Below are 18258 nucleotides of genomic sequence, written 5' to 3'. Positions count from 1 at the left end.
TCATTTATTCAGCTACTCATTCATTCCTAAAATATCTATTGATTTATTACTGTGTGCCAGATGCTGCTGTACATTCTAGGAATACAGAGATATGTGGTCAAGTGAATCAACAGAGCCCTGCTCTTCTCTTTGTGGAGTCAAAGGCAGGAAAGGGGATGGAGAAGGAAAAAATTCAAAAAATAAGCAAAAACTTTTTTTTTACAGAATAATAAGTAATGGTGTGAGAGTATATCAACTCCCTGAAAAAAATCAAACAAAATATAAGATCTTTGTGGATCTCCCACCATGACCGATTTCAAGCTACCAGTGGTTTAAGAACCAGGTCACAGAATTCTTGAATATTGTACAGTTGGCTCTAGAGAGCCAATACAAGTTGACTCCAATCACCACTGATAGTGCCAACAGGGTACGAGGATTTGGAAAACTGGCAACTGACTACCTGAGTTAGTGTGCAAAGGAAACGTCCTGCAGAAGAGGTGATATTGAGCTAAGGCACATATAAGAGAAAATCAGAAAGTTAAAGTTCACATGGATGAACATTACAGAGAGAGCTATTGCAAGTGCCCTACGGCAGGAGAGCACTGGCACATCTGAGAGACAGAAAGCCAGAATGTAGATTTTTAATTTATTTGTCAGTTGGGAGACAACCCTGAGATCAAAGTCTCTTAGCCAGGGTGAAACAGTGTTTTAGGAGAGTTGAGTTAGATCAGCTTTGGTTCTTTGTATTTCTTTGCTAATAGAGGTTCTAATTACTTCTGGGTGATTCTAGGGAAAAAAAAAATATAAAAATATATATATATATATATATATATACACACACATATATATATATATATATAATCTACCAGAAATCTGGGTTTATAGAATGCAAATATAGCAAGAGATAAGTATTATGCTATTTTGCCAACATTTATGGTCTTGAGAGTGTTTATTTCAGACACTCCAGTCTGTATTTCTTCAATCTTGCTGACCCTACGAGTCAACTCAACTTTGAAATTTTGTTGCCGCATTAAGAGAACTAGTAGCTTAACATCCTATGCTAAAATATATCATTGGGCCAATATGGGCAGTATTTGGATAAAATATAAATTAAATTGTAAGGACAAAGCAAGAGATAATTTGATTGAATTCATTTGGTGGTTTTTAGAAGTCTTTTCCTACTGGAGTCAAGATGACAAAGACAGTTTCGTTATTTTATCCTGAGCAGGCAGAGGTAGGGAGAATCCAAAACAATATTTTGAGAAAGAATCAGCTGGAGTTTAAATCCAGGCTTGATAAGTGAACAGCTCCTCCTGAGTGAAAAATAAATCCTGTTGCGAAGCAAACGAAGATTAGGAGGATTAAGCGTCACATGTGGAGGATCTGAAAGTGGATTTGTTTTTTATTATTGAAGACATTTTCATGGGCTAATTGCGTGGGGATTTGGCTCATTTGTTTTTTTCTAAATTGAGATGAGCCCGGATGTCTCTGGGGCAGGAGAGACTTCTTCTTGCGAGGATGTGTATTATCTGTTCCGGTATTGCACATTTGCAGCTACCAGCCTTGAGAAAGGGATTATGACTTATAGGTAGTCTCACAAGGAATTAATTGTTACTGACATGTTAGCTATATTAACAGTTACAGTACCGTCTTTATTCAAGAGATTGTAATTTGTATACACATTCAAATTGCTTTATTAGTAATGCTCAACATTTACACAGAATTATAAGAAGTTCAGGGCAACAGCTAAAACAATCGAGTTATTTCCAAACCATGAGTTTATATGTAGAACGAGGTTGTCAAAGTTAGAAACTTGTTTTTTCCCTGTTGAAGAAATGCAAAAGAATTCAGGTTTGTTACTGATAAGTTTTCTGTACAAATAATACCTAAGAAAAGTATCCTAATTTTTATCAAACTATAGAAAAATATTATTAAAGGTCCTATGGAATTAATTTAAAGCTGTGAATCTCAGACTACTTTACTTTATTCTTTAAAGTTATGTGTTGATTTATCTCTCTAGGATTCCAATAAACCTATGAATAATATAAACTTTGCAATAAAATAAATTAAACACATGATACTGCTATTCAGATACAAGACAATATAAAAGCTTAGAATTCACTTATTAGATCAAGGATCTTGAGTAATTATAAAGGAGAGAATGAAAAGCAGAGAGAATTCAGATTACTTTGATGCTAGTTCCAATTATTGAGTAATAGAGAAAATTGTAAAATATTGAGTAAAAATCTGTTCTTTTGTTCAGCAATACAATTAATTCCATGTGAATTTGGATTCACTTCTAAGTGTACTAAAAAGACCATATTGTTGGAAGTTCAACAGAAGAGGCCAGATATTTCTTCTGAATCCACATGGAAAATAAAATTAAGGCAACTGTTCCTATTACTTAGGCCAAAAAATGCTGTCTGCCAAATCCCCACCACCATCATTACAATCATCATCACAATCAAGAGCCCTTACTGAATCAAGACGTATTTAGCTTTGGAATTTGAAAAGAAAAAGACTTTTGCATATTTTACTTTAGTGCATACTTTTTCTGTACATGAAATTCAGCTTCATTTAAAATTCAGGTGATTTTCAAAATATTTTGGGTCCAAGTAAATTTTTAGATGGAATTATTTCAACATTATCCAAGAAAGCAGTCTTACAAGACCTACAGCAAATGTAATCATCCCGATGTTTCCCAAAGTGGGCAGCATGTACAAAATTGTGCACAATATTAATAGACCTTGATCAGAAGGAATTTGAAAAATACTGTTAAATTAGCTTACCGTGAGGTCTCAGTTCTTTTAATATCCAGATATAAGTTGTCAACCTATGCTTTAGATATGCAGAAGCATATGTTGAAATACAGCCACAAGATGGGAGGCCATCCCAGGCAGAGGGAAGATTATGAGCCAAGAAGAGCAGGTGGGAAAGCATAAGGCATATTTTGAGAAACTGTAGGAAAATTCTGGAGTTGCAGGAGATAAATCTGGAAATGGAGGCAAAAGCCAGACTGTGGAGGTTTTGAATGACAGACTAAGTAGTTCAGACTCTTTTAAAAGTCAGTCATCATCCATTGAAGATTTCAAGTGGAGGAGTGATAGTATAAATGCAGTTATTTGGGAAGATTAATCTGACCATAAATAGATAGTTTGGTCTGCAGCAGGGAAAATACTGGAGGCAGCGTGTCCAGTTAGAAAGCCCTGGCAAAGATTCAAGAGTGAGACTAAATATGAATGGTGAAAAGTGCAAAATGAAGAATGAGAATAAGATACATTGCAAAACAAGAATGAGAGGAATGAGATACAGTTTCAAAGATTTTTAAAGAGCTCCCCAGGAGAGTCATGGTGACTTTAGTGGCCATAGGGAATCTTTTGCAGCTTCTCTCCTTATAGGTCATGCTTTCTAATTTCCCCCATGCCTTGATATAGGTTTTCTACCATATAGGACCTGCCATTCTTGACTACATGGTTCATTTCTATTCATTCTTAAAGAATTTCAGTTCATTTCTCATCTCTTCTTTCTTACATCAGTTTTGTATTCTCTCTTAGTATCTAGGTATACAATTTCTACAGTGCTTAAATCAATATATTTTAAAGATTTATTGATGTGTCTATCTCTCTAATTAGATTATAGTTTCCTTGAAGCTGGGATCAAATTCCGTTTTCCACAACTAGCACAGCAGCACACAGTAGAAACTCAATCAGCATTTGATGAATGGAGCATGCCTAGGAATTTTAGAATGCTGGTAAGCCTAAAGAAAAACAGAAATGGGCACATAGATGGCATGGAAGGATTGAGGAAAGGTTGTCTTATCATGTTGAAAAGCTAATGGAAATAAGATTGAAGAAAGTGACAAAGAGGGAAACGAATTAGGCAGAATCCCAAAGTACAAGGGAGGCTGTGGCATGCAGATCAGGCGTGGACAATTCACCTCCTGGTACTCCAAGACTTTCTACACTTTTCAAAAGATGCCTCATCCTCTTCCATTTCCTCACATTAGCAACTTGTGTTTCCACAGTCAAGAATGCTATCCTATCTTGAGCTTCTATTTCAACACCTACTCATGCATGTTTAAAGGACGGATCAAATGTCCCTATCCCATGAAACCTTCCGTGGTTACTTGTTTCTCTGAATTCCCAGAGTGATTTTTTTCTTAATATGCAGCCTGAAGACCACCTATATAAAATCCTCTTTGGGTGATGCTTATGTGAAGTTTCTCTTTATAGTCATATTCCATCTAATAAATGACAAAAGAATGACAGAATTAGAATCATCATTTTACAACTCCAAATGAAGTAACGGATTTAAGCAAATGATCATTTATGGCTACAAAAACCATTAGTGGAAAAAAGTTGATGGGATATTTAATGATGGATGGATCTAACTGATAAGTACCTAAATCTACTGATGGAAGTAAAGTCACAAAAATAAAGGCAACCAGATATCTTATGCCTCTTATAGAAGGACACAATATGTCCTATAATATATTTTTCCCAAGAAAAAAATATGAACCTGCATTTGACTAGATCTCTATCTGTAACAATCATTTTAAAGGAAATACAGATGACAGAGGAAATGTGAAAAGACAACACTGGGCTACATTCAGAAAAATCCCAAATGTGTGAAACAACCCAGTTTTTTCAACACATAAATTGCAAGGAGTAAAATTAAAGGGGGAGTGGAAAACCTATAGTTTAAATATCTATTAAAAGAAACTTAAAGACATGTCAACCAAAAGTGTGAATATTTTTGGATGCTGATTTCAACAAACCCAAATTTATGTCATTTGTGAGACAACTAAGGAAACAAGACCATTAACTGACATTAAGATATTACTGTTAACTTTTAGGTATGATAATGGCTATGTTGTTTAAGTATAGTTATGTATCTCAAAATACTTTCAGATTAAATGATAGGATGTCTGGAATTTGCGTCAAAATAATGCACAGTGATGGCAGAGGCAGGGGTTGGGGGTGAGTGGTGGTGGTATAAATGAAACAAGATTGATTGATGTTGGAGTTGGGTGGTAGGCACATAGTTCATTTTTATAGATGTTTGAAAAACTCCATTTTATATCACTTTGAAATGCAAGTTCTTGGGCTCCATCTCAGAGCTATTGGATTAGACTACCTGAAGAAGAGTCTGGAAATCTGCACTATTAACAATTTCCAAAGTGAAGTGATTATTATGCACACTAAAGATTTGGGAGTCACAGTCCTAAAACAATGTATCCCCTTGTTCTTGCTCTTGTCAGAGAAATACAGTCAATTATACACACGCCATATCTCTAAAGATAGAAACTGTATCTTGCATCTCCCAAGGAGATATATTTTGTATGTACTCAATAAATATTAGTAATGTTAGTCAAAATATTTATTGTTGTTCACTGAATAAATATTTTAGTTCTAGATTATATAAGACTATCCACATATTCCAAGATACCAGGTCTATTTGGCATCAGCAGCATACACCTTCTCACAGCTGTTAGCAGTAATCCTCTGGCCACATGGAATTTCCTTTTTAGTGCTATTTAACAGTCCTAATTCCTAAATGGCCAATATTTCAATATTTGCATCAAGAATAAAATCCAAAAGAGTGAGAACAATAGCCTCCTCTTTCACAGACAGATGAAAATAGAGAATATCAGCAACCATGTATAGAGTATCTAACTTATCATATATATATACACATACATACACACAACCTTTTAAGAAAAGGAAATGAAATGTTTCCACCTGCCATTATCCCTCAACCTTGCCTTTCTGAGTTTTTGTGTCTTTGTTTGTTTCTTTGCAATGGTTCATTATTTAGTAACCCCTTTGCCTCTGCTAAGAGGGTATTCTTGGGAAAAGGTAACCCTTGCTGAGAATTGTTTTCCTGAAGACCTAGTCTTCCCTATACCTTGGGACTCTTGAAAGAAGTCTATAAGAGATTCTGTCCTAGCGCCGGTTCAGTGTTCTAATTCTGACGCTAACTAGATAGGTGGTTTTGAATACGACATTATTTTGACTGGGTCTTGGTTTCCTCATACAATAACTCTAAAATAAACATGAGTCTATTCTTAGGTCATCTCTAAGTTCTCCTACAGTTTTATGCTACTTCTATGAAAAAATATTTCACCTAACACTTAAACAGAAAACACAATCTTTCAAGAAAAAAAGATATAAAATTGTTCCACTTCGGCATCTTAGATGACAATAAATAAGACCGAATGCATACTTTCTGTTCCGAAGGTATAAATCCAGGAATATGAAGGATTTTTCCCACTTGGGCTTACCTGCTTATGAGCATGATCATAAGAATTAATATGATTGTCAAACTCTTGGTGTTTGTGATACTGCTTGTCACATAATTCACAGTAAAAGTTTGCCTTTACGTCTTCCAGGGCCTTTGATGTGGACTTCTCCTTTTCTGGAAAATCCTTTTAAAAAGAAAGAGGCAAAAATATTGGTTATATTTCTCTCTAATAGTGTAACTAGATCTCATATTAATCAAGTTGGTATTTAATTTTATTGTGACTGAAAGAACATGTTTAGGCTGATTATTTTTTTTGAAATTCATAGCACTATGAAAGTACCTTTCAGCTCAGCTCTATCCCTAAGTTATCAATAAACATGTAATGAACTAGTCCCAAGGAGCCCTCAGCAGCAGCCTGGTCGTTACTCATCCTTCTTCTTCCTAGTTTGTGGTTCTGCTGAGCCACCTAACTGGAGTGCTCACCACCGTTTCCTCTGCCTATCCAATGACCCATCTCACACACAAGGCCTCTCGACTACAATATGTCACCGGGATGTGATTACATTGTTTTATATCATTCACCTACTGCTACATGTAGTTTTGCCTCACTGAGATCATTGTGGGGACTTTTCCCACCTTGTTAAATTGGTGAACTCATAATCCTTTCCCAACACCCAGCTCTTTGTCCCCTCTGGGAAGCCTTTTCCATGACTTTTCCAGGAGGAGAAAGCCTCCGTTACGTTGCTTATTACCAAGCACATCTATGATCATTCCTACTTTGTTTCCTTCATAGAAATTTCTTCCTTGGCTATTACCTTTTACATTTTTGTGGGCCATACAATTCCGTCTTTAGCTAACTGATTTATTCACTCCACACATTCTCCCTGGGTGACCCCCATTCACACTATAGCTAGAGCCTTATTTATCCATAATCTCTAACTCCAGCCTAAGCTTCTTCCACGGGCATCAGTTCCTGCTAGAATTGCCAATAGGTTTATCACATATTTTTCAAAATTATTACCCTTACAAGTTTGACTATGCTCTATCTCAAACAGAGTTCTGGCCATATCGCTCCTCTGCTTAAAATTCTCTTGAATCCTCTTATTGCTTATAGGATAATAGTGAAAAATACTTACTAAGAATAAACTATGTGCCAGGTGTTAGGCTAAGTATGTGAATTCTCTTGTTTGTTCCTCATAACAACCCTATAAAAATAAGTTCTATTTAAATCTAGTTTTACAGATGTATCTACCAGCACTTAGAGAGAGATCACACACTCGTGGTCACTGCGTTAGAACGTGGAGAAGGGATTTGAATTCAAATAACCTATGCCCAGCTCCCTTGTTAATAAACAGCTGTGCTTTACAATCTCCCTTTAATGCCAATCCACTTAATATATCATACAAGCTCCTTTCTACCTCTTCAGTGTCATCTTGTACCAATCCATGCTCCCATATAACCCTCTTTAATTCTATTACCAGACACGCCACATGATATTAAATGATCTGTTTTCATGTCTATTTCTTCCATAAATCCTTTGAAGGCAGAACTGTTTTAGTCATTTTTATGTCCACAATGCCAAACATTGTCTAGCCCAGAATAGATGCCTATATAATATGCATTACATAAATTAATGGATAATGGTGGCTTAGATATTCATGCCCCTTCTTATTTTGCAAGTTCCTCTCTATTATCCCAATACCTAAATAAAAGAATGACTGGCACACAGAAGATACCAAATAAATATGTACAAAAAATGGATGAACAAAATAAACAATGGATTTTAGCTTTGTTTCTCCAAAATGATTAATGCTCTATAAAAAGAAATCAGGCCATAAACTTAAATCATAGGGGCATCAACACCCAGACAAGAAAGCAAGCACAGGGAATTTAGGTAGATTCTCGCAGGTTGGGTGAAGTGATGAAGCAGTTCATTTAGACACGGAAACATTCAAGTCCAAATATAAGAGGCTAACACACACGGCAAAAAGCAGGAAGAAGATGAGTACTATTAATAAACGACAAAACTAGACCAAATATCTGGATTGCCTGTCTAAAAGAGTTGAGTAGGAGTTTGGTTACATTCTACACTAGTGGGGTACATAGAAGCTACTGGAAAGGATGTATCCAGTAATGAGAATGTGGTCTCTGATTTCAGGACAAAAATCCAGTTGCTCAAACTACTGAGAGAATGGCCTGCTAATGTAGTCACTTGAGAATTGAGGCAGCCATAAAGCTTGAAGGTAGAGCTAAATCTTTTGATTTAGTAGGCTTAGAATCAGGGGAAACTGTTATTTCTCATCAAATCTTTCTCATTAGGATTTTTTCCATGCCCTTTCTTAGTATAATTTCAGGGACTGGAATGGAACTAGAGACTACTTTGGTTTACCCATAGTTTTTACTTTGTTATGATACTGGAACCACAGCCTTAGAAAAACTGACTTTGTGTCCTGGATATTGAGAACTCTGCCTCAGCACTTGAAAAAGCCTCAACTTCATTAACTAAGAGTGTGGTGGGGGAGGCAACTGAGAATTCAGGGTGAATCTGTGGTTAAAATGTATTTTCATATTATTCCAGATTATGTAGAGGACTTTATGACAATAGCTCAATGGCCAGGAGTGAAGTTTCTATAGTTACATTTGGTGTCTTTATCTAAACATCTTTTATTTCTAAAACATCCCTTAATTATGATATTATATGGCTTTCAAAGAAAAGTGTTATAATTATAAAAATTCTACCAACATTTTAGTCACATACCATCTGCGGATTTTCACATTTTACAAAGTCATCAGACTAAATTACATCCCCCATTTTTTGCTTCACTTTTCTTTCCCTTTCCTCTAAGGGACTAATGATATTTCCCAGGGCATATCCTAATCTCCTTATTAAGAGAGGAAGAGTGCACAGGTGGACTAGAAATGCCATTAGCAAAACATGCAAAGTTCACAATCCAGCATGTCTACCAAAGCCAGAAGTAAGATCATAAACCCAACAGCAAGTGACTGGGGATCATAACTGGGGAAGCTGAGACTTGAGGGTAGAAATCTCAGGCAGAGGAGAATACAAGCCAAGAGTTGGTAGGGTCAGAGGAATCACAGAGAAAACAAAGATTCCTTAAGAATCTTTGGCAAAACTTGGAAACTGAGATTAGAGCTGGAACTGACTTTTAGTAAAAGAACTATAGCCCAGCAACCCATGATTTACTCAGCGTGAAGTAGACCTGTTCTTAAGTGTGAAATTGGACTATCTATGGCAATAGAGTTGAACTGGTTCAGCAGTATGTACCAGAAGGCTGAAGAGTAAGGTCTCATACTAATATGAGGTATCGTATAATCTAAACTTACCACTTAGAAGAAGATGCAACTGATGTCTAGTAGTTTCATGATTTGTATAAAATCAGAGATTAGTAAAGCAGGGGCATACTTTTCACTATATCATGCTACCTCATCCACCCAACCATTCATCCATCCATCTAACCATACATTCATCCATGTAACCATTAAGCATTCATACATTCAAGAATCTCTTGTTAAGTAACTCCTAAATGTCAATTTCTTACTGGTTCTTTCCCTCAGAATTTTACAGTCCAGTGTGGGAGAATTACCTGTAAAGAGGTAAACACTGCAAATTGCCATAGAGTGATAATCACAAGTTGCTACTGAGTTTACCTTGTTCATACTAGTTAAGAATAATTGGAAGAAAAAGTCAGGGTTTTTGTTCTCTCTTTCTCTCTTTCACACATAGCGTTAGAGACACTCTCAGCACTTAGAATTTCTTGCCTTTTTGTTGAGTGACGGGATACTTTAAGTGGTCAAATAGCCTTGAAGGGAAATTAGGGTAACATTTACTCTCTGAAATAATCACACAATCTTTTAAATATATTTAGAAATATGGCGTAAATTTGAAAGGAGTAAAAATAGCCACCTCTTCTCAGTATGAGTAAATTTAAAAAATAAAAAAATGAATAGAATTCATCATATTACAGTAGATATACAAAATTTGACTTACAACTCCTTCACTGATTTGCTAGTTATTCAAATTTCTCTTTTCAAAGTTTGCCTAGAAAAGGAGACTTTGGAAGCTTATTTAACAGAAAAAAATAACATTTATGAAATGAAATAAAATTTCCTGTCAACTATTTTCAATGATTCATTAAAAGGTTGAAGATGAATTATAAATTGAATATGACAGTTATCTTAACAAGAGTCATTTTTCAAACATTAGGTATTGCCAGTGGGCATTTTATGTTGCAGCTCAGCAAGAACTCTGTAGCAATTAATTACTTTTAATAATTAATGTTTTGGGTGCAAGGAGAGAAAATGTACTTTTTCACTCCAAGAATTTTACATTCATGCATATAACAGGTGCACCTGGCAAGTATTCTTACTAGAGTAATACATTTTATTAGAAATATACATGTTTGCTACCAAATTATTTTTGTTATTGTAATGATGATTACACACTAACCTCCACTGAGCTCTCATTGTAAACCAGAAATCCGCCAAGCAGTTTGCAGTCCTTAACTCCCTTAATCTTTACAATAGCCTTACGAAGTGTTATCTCTTATTATCCAGTATAAAGATATGGAAGGCAAGGCACAAACACATTTAGAAACTCACTCAATGTTGAAGAGCAGAGATTGGATTCAGACTCAGATCTGGCTGACTTCAGAGCTATTAATCACCATGCTCACGGCTGCCCCAATTACTTAGCCTTTATCCAGATGCCGCATAAGTGCAGGCTGTCTCTGCTAACTTCTTAGTAGATTTGGGATGATACGGAGCCCCTAGCTCCCAGAGAGAGTAAGAGGACTAACTATAATTTTAAAAATCTAGGAAGCTCTTGAAGCTGAGAGATGGGCACTAGGAAAATCTAAGGTTGTAGTCCTGTTTCTATTGCTTGTGAATATGTGCCCCGATTATTGAAAAGGAAGAGAAGAAATCAATTGCTGCTCTTCATAGCTCCTTGATGGCAATATGCGCTCAGAGCTTTGAGGATTGAATTCATATTCTTTACGTGAAAGCTCTCATTTGAACTTTTACTGCTATGTGTAAGAGATTGCTTTAAAAATTCTAATATTCTCTAACGTGTTCTATTATATGGGCCCCAAATAAAATTCTGCTTCAAAGAGAGTGCACTTCCCCCCTCCTCTGATCAAGTGGCTGTCGCTGATTCAGAAAACTCTTTTGGTCTCCATTGTCTTCTGCATCTCTGTAACAGATTGGGTAATGGAAAACTTGCTTTAGATGGTTTTATTCATTTATTTATTTTATTTTTGTGACAGGAAAAAAGAATTAATCTTTGAAGACTGACTAGCTTGAATCTCAGCCTGTCTCTTACAGCAGTTTAAACTCGCAAGGCTTCAGTTATCTCAGTAGAAATTAAGGGAACAATGAGCAGCTTGCAGGATTGTTGTGAGTATACAATGAGATCATTTTTATAGCAGCACTTAGTACAGTGCATGGTAATAGTAGGTAATTCATGTTTGCATATTTTGTATGTGTGCGCATTGTATACATGGGACGTTAGAAACACTTAAAAATTATACCATTTCCCCAGGAGTCTACAAAGCAACTTTCATTTTCTGATGAAAATCTGAGCAGGTGAGGGGAACCCTTATCTTCAACCCACAATCTCATATGAAATCACAATTCCTGCTAGTAAATTCAAATTTGGTTTACATAATTAGAGTTTTCAGATGTTTAGATCTCAGAATAATTTTTTAAAAACTTTTGAGCTACTTAGGAATTCCACACAGTGTCAAGAGAGCATCGTATGTGCTTGATTAACATTAATATTACTAATACTGATTTTCCAAAAGATGTGACTGGCTTCTTTTATAAAAAGCACGGTCTTTGCACTCTATAGTATATAGCATGGTATGGCTACTCAGAAGAAATTCAGTAAGTATTTGTTGAATAAGTGAAACTGACTAATAAAAAAGAAGAGAATGACTTTCCTACTACATAATAGATAGCTTGGCCCACTCTGGCAATGTAAGTCATATCATGGTTGAAATAATGGTAGAATAAGTAGATGAGTATGATTCTAAACATATGGAGCTTTTATAACAGCTTTTTTCTTTGAATGTAGATTTGAGGTCTAAGGAGCTTTTTGAAGAATTATCCTAAAGTAACAGAAGGTGACAACTACATACAGATTCACATACAGAAATACAGATTATTGACTTCCAGTGCCCTTCCCATCTTAACATAATCAATTGTTTTCCTTAAAATTTGTTGAGAATCAAGTATTGGTTTCTCAGATTTAGAACAGGACATGACCAAAATTAGGCTGTTTTCATCAATGCCCAGGTAGGTATGATGCCAGCCACCTCCTGGTTTTGCAAAAGGGCTTACCCCTCTTATTAATGATTCATTCAAGCTGCCCAGATTAGAAGATGGATACACTCACATTAAATATGTGAACTTACCTCTTGGTGACATGCTTTGGGGACATCTCAGCATCATTTCTAATTTGGAAAGAGTGACAAATTTCTGACTTACTAGCAAGATGCCAGAGTGATGATTGCATTTCTGTTCATGAAGCAACAAAGAAATATTTAAAATTTTCTCCTATAACTGTTTATTTTGGAGAACCTTCCTAATTAGCTACATTTGAACAGAGATTATTTTTGAAAAACACATGCATTTCTATTAGAACCGCTGTTCATTCTACACCATCAACTTCATCTTCCTCAGCATAATTAATATACAGTTCTTCTACCAGAAAAACACTTTAGAAAGTATGTAATGCAGTCCCAGGTGCACTGTAAAATAATCATAACGATAGCTATTGCTTTACTGCTTAATTATGCTTGTCCACCATGAAGGGAAAAAGAGGCAGATATAATTTCTAGGTTGTTTATCTCTCAGATACAGATGCTGCACTGCACAAGTTTGTAAAGGTCATAGACTGGTTACAGAGTTGGGATATTTTTCTTTTTTTTTTTAACGACCAGTGAAATAGTAAAACCAGTGAACCTTACTGGACACCAAATAATATTAGCCTACCAAGATGCCAGTACCACCAATCTCTAATAGAAAACATTTCAGCCCTCAGCCGTAAAACCAGGCAATATCCTTGGGTGGAGGAGAAAAAGAAAGGGCATGAAAAGATACGTAAAATTACCCAGGGTTGGGAAGCGGCTGAATCCATTAAACAGCAGTCCTTGGCCTAGAGGTCATGCCCAGAAAACACGCATTCATGAATGCGTGAATGAATAAGTGTAGTGAATGAAGGAAGGAATACATTTGATTTCTTTCTGACTTTTTGCCCGGTTATGTATTATGCTAAATGGGAGAGAATCAGAAAGCCTGGAATAAGTATGGTTATGTCAAAACCCATATAACTGTATGACTCAAAGAGTGAACTCTGAGGTAAACTAGATAGACTTTAGCTAATAACAATGTATCAACATTGGTTCCTCAATTGTAACATACTAACCCACCACACTAATGCAAAATTTAGTAATAACAGAAACCATGTATGAAAGTAGGGGAGTATCTATAGGAACTCTCTGTACTTACTGTCCAGTTTTTCTATAAACCCAAAACTACTCTTAAAAAAATAGTCTATTACTTAGAAAAAAAGAAGTGTACAGCTAAATCACATTTTAATAGTCCTACATTTGTTGAACTCAAAGAAAAACAATGTATGTTGTGAGAATAACCTAACCCATGTTACGTGATGCATGAGGCTGAGCTCAACGCATGCCAAATGACAAATGAGAGCTCCTTTGTCTGGAGAGATCCTGAGACTCTCAAGTCCCCTCTGTCACTTTCCATGAGACAGAAAACAACCCTCTGCAATCCTTGAGAAAAGCAAGAATATTGACAGATCATATTTACAATCATTATGTCACCGACTAATTACCCTGAGGAACTCAAGGGAGGTTTTGGAAGCATTTAATTGTTTCTGCAAATTGGTTTTCTTTGTTGTTATGTTAAGAGATCCAATCGCCAACCACCCTGGACCAGACCAAGCCCCACTGCAAGAGCAGTGCCTGTGCAGAAGAGTTGAGAGATGACCTGAAATTGCCTTTTACTTCATTTTAATACTAAGATCTCCACTCCCAGGAAGAACTTAGGCCTTATTACTATAATACCTGATGTATGTGAAAGAATGTTTTCCAACTGAGCCTGTGCACCTGAGCCTGAGCCACCTTTCCCTTTCGACTATTCATTCCCCATCTGAAATAACAGGCCCCTGCTGTCCCCGCTCATGGACAGCAGCAAGTTTGGAAATGATTCCATGTGGTCTCCTATTTGCTGCAAATAAAGTCTGCTTAGTGTGACAACTACTTCTGGTGAAGGCTCTGATTTCACCTGACCAGGAAGTAGACCCACTTCAGTTTCACAACAATAAGATCCACTGGAAACTCAAGGGTAAAATTTCTATATTTGAAAGAAAGATCTTTGAATGTGTCTATTGTGTGGGTGTGTAAAATATGATAAGAAAATAGGTGTTCTTCCTCCAGGCCGACAATACCGTCCCGTTCATACAAGTAGTAATTACCGCCCCTTCACTTCAGCCCACAGATATTTATCACTGTAATGAATATAGACATATTGCATTCATCTAAATTGAAAACATTGAAATGAATACATCCATTGTGCATTAGACAGGAAGTACTTTCATTTAGCCATTATTCCTGCTGTAACTACTTACTGTAAAAATGCAATTAATAGTGTCTGACATTTCATTTTCTAATATAAGAGAAATCAATGAAAAATGTCAGGTAACTAAGTTTTTTAGAAAGTTGCCAGTGACACCTGCTCAATTACAAACCATTTTTTAAAAATTCCACATTTGTAACGGCTTTCTAGGGGAGAAATGGCCATTAAGAGATGCTGACTGAGACATTGTTTCAACTTTGCTTGGGAATTGACTGCAAATATGTTCCCTTCAAATAGATTCAGGCAATGTTCAAGCAAGTTCCCATTCTTAAGCCTTCTCAGGTTATTCTGGTATTAACCTGTACAGCTCTAAAGAACCATATTTATGTTCTACATGTGCTAAAAACAGGCCTGCAAACTCCTGAAGTGATGTACTAAAATAGTAAAAAGCCAAGGCTTTGCTTTCAAAAAAAGTCATGCAAACCAGATAAATTCCCAAACTCCAAAGGCATTGTCTCTGTTCTCCTGAATGTCTGCTGTCATGTTTGATAAAAAGTCTGCTGCATTTGGTTTACTTGCTCTATAACCAGAGATGTTTAAAAGCGATTGTGCTCACAAAGGGACTTCGTTATTTCAAACTGGCTGCTGCTCCAGGCTTCTATCCATTGAAATTCTAATAGGTAATTTACTTTCAAACTTAGAGAAAACTAGCAATTGTGAAAGAAGTATGCTACACAGGAGCTTTGTGTCTCAAGTCTTGAAATATTAACTTCAAGCTGGGAAAATGTGTCAAAGTAGGGAAAATCTATTAAAATGCTAGTTTACTCTGAGAGAAGGGCATTCACATGGGCTAAAAGAAATGCTATAAACTAGATTACGTTCATTTCAAGATCATGAAATGTATAAAAGCTTGGCTTTGTCATATAATTTGGAAGAAACATTTGTCACTTATTTTTATTAATTTTTTTCATAGAACTTTGCAAAACTTGGATTAATGAGTTCAGAAATACCCAAAAAGAAAGCTTGTATACCAGTTTTATGGATGCACACTTGCTTTTTTGAAAACAAATTAAAATCACTTGTCAGTTGAAGTCAGAAAGACTGATTAAATGGAAACTGGGGTCAAAGTTAATATGTGTCATAACAGTAGTATTGACAGTGGGGCCCACACAGACTGTGCTGAACAGTCTATAGTTGAAACAGATTTTTCGCAGCGGCTTGAGCAGTTGGAAGATCCTTATTTATTGCCAACACTAGTACCAACTCAATAAGGCATATAGCTATACTACAATCTATTGTGTGTGTATGTGTGTGTGTGTGTGTACTGTGCGTAGAGCCAGTCTCAAAAGAGAGCCAGCTACAATAAAACAGAAGTGGTGGTTCCACTGTAAAAGAGGTGGAATAGGAAAGTTTGAATCATCATACAGGCATGTAATTGAGAAGAACTTCAGAAATTCTTTTCCAGATAAGGAAATTTAATCCAGAAGTTCTTTGTTTTGCCCAGGTAGAGATAGATTGATAAGTAGCAGATCTGGGATGAGAATTAAAGACCTTGACTTCAACCTTTGAGACCAATGGCAAAGCAATTAATTCTATGAGGTCTATTTCTTCATTTGGAAAAGGAGGTTGATCTAAGGGATTAGATTTTTCTATCTCTGAAATTTGAGATGTATAAATGAATATCCAGAGTGTTTAAACTGATATAGATATATAGACATAGACACATATATAAAGATTTTCTCTTTCTTTTCTTAAACTACACAATCAAAATCTATTTAACAGCATATTTAGAAAGTATGTTATTACTCTTGGAATGTCATAAATAGAAAATTTTCATTTTCAAACCATCTTCTACAGAAGGAGACGGAATCACTCTCAATAGAGGACCTCCTCTTCCCTTTATCTCCCTAAGCTTTAAAAAAACTGTTTAGAGCTTTACTAGTCCATAGATTGTGAATTATAGTTATAGTGGATTGAGCACTGAACTCAGCCAGTACTAAAGACTGGAGGAGGAAAGGAGGAAGCTACCTTCTTTTCTGATATTAGAGGCTTATGTGAGATAAAAGGCAAGAAAAAGCAAAAGATAAAAGAATTTATATGTAAGACTTTTTTTTTTTTTTATACTTTCTATGCTTTCCTTGAAGGAATTTGGTGTACGGTAGGGATTTCGTTGTGTTATGAAGACTTGGATTAGTTACTGTATTATTCTACTGTGCAAGATAACACATAATTCCTGTTTTCAAGACTGTCAGACCACTTGCAGGGATAGGATGGATTCACAAATTGCAAGGGAAACAGCAAGGGATGTATAATCACGTGGCGGGGATTTAAAGTGCTGTGTGTTCAGAGAAAGAAAATGGCCATGTTGCTCTGTAATGTGCGTACATACTCAAGGAGAATAAACTTATTAAGATAGAATTTTATAATGAGCCTAAATTAATGGCCTTGGGTTTGACTCTTTCATATAAAAAGTGAATGAATGCAGGCCCTGTGAGTAGTGGTTAAGTTCATGCGCTCCTCTTTGGCGGCCTGGGTTTGTGTGTTCAGATCCCAGGTGCGGACCTACACCACTTTTCATCCATGCAGAAGTGGTGACTCACATACAAAGTAGAGGAAGACTGGCACAGATGTTAGCTCAGAGACAGTCTTCCTCAGCAAAAAAAAGACAAAGATTGGCAACAGATGTTAGCTCAGGGTGAAACTTCCTCACCAGAAAAAACAAGTTAATGATACTTGATGAATTCTTTAATTCTGGAATTTAAGAAAGTGACATAGAGTATTGCTGAGAATGAATGAACCTACTTTTTGTAATGAGAATAATACAGATTTTACTCGATGTACTAATAAACAAAATGCCATGCAAACTGCAGAGAAGAAGTGATTCCTATTCCCCATTTCCTCTTCGATTACAGCTGGTGTTATTTCTGACCAGTAGCTAAGGTAGGAATTATAATCCTGTCCATGTTGTTCCTCTGTATAGTTCCTATGATTATTTTCCCAGGACATCTCTCTTGGACGGATTTGCTGTTTCTTGTTTCAGAGTCTTTATACAAAGTCTGAGTTCTCTTAAAATGGCCAAATCACAAGTGATTTTTAAAATTGATTCCTATTGAATTTTTTGCCTCTGTCCCTTATGCCATGGAAAATCCTGACTGGGTGCTCTCTGCTTAAATACTCTGTTACAGAGCTCTGGGCTGGATATCTGTATCCTCATTAGTGGCTGCATTTGTCAGCAAATCTCTATTCTGCACTAGCTGCCGTGATGGCAGTGCGTATTTATACCCCTTTTAGTAGAAAAAAGTCTCTTCTATAGTATAAAAAGAAAAGAGGACCTTCACTGACAAGAAACAATGATGCCTTTAAACTTCTAAATAAATACCATTAGGCATTCCCTAGGAGTAGCAGTAAAAGCTCAGA

The 18258-nt window shown here is 36.1% G+C and overlaps 1 protein-coding gene across 1 annotated transcript in view; it reads right to left on the bottom strand.

Annotated features, from left to right (window-relative positions):
• Positions 1-18258, bottom strand: part of ZNF804B (zinc finger protein 804B) — a 501979-nt gene that overhangs the window by 92454 nt on the left and 391267 nt on the right. The window contains exon 2 of the mRNA XM_070265637.1: positions 6263-6406. Within this exon, the coding sequence (XP_070121738.1) occupies positions 6263-6406 (144 nt within the window). The remainder of the gene's footprint in view (positions 1-6262; positions 6407-18258) is intronic.

The sequence above is a fragment of the Equus caballus genome, chromosome 4, assembly GCF_041296265.1.
Source record: "Equus caballus isolate H_3958 breed thoroughbred chromosome 4, TB-T2T, whole genome shotgun sequence".
NCBI classification, from domain to species: Eukaryota; Metazoa; Chordata; class Mammalia; order Perissodactyla; family Equidae; genus Equus; species Equus caballus.
This window is presented reverse-complemented; position numbering and strand designations above follow the sequence as displayed.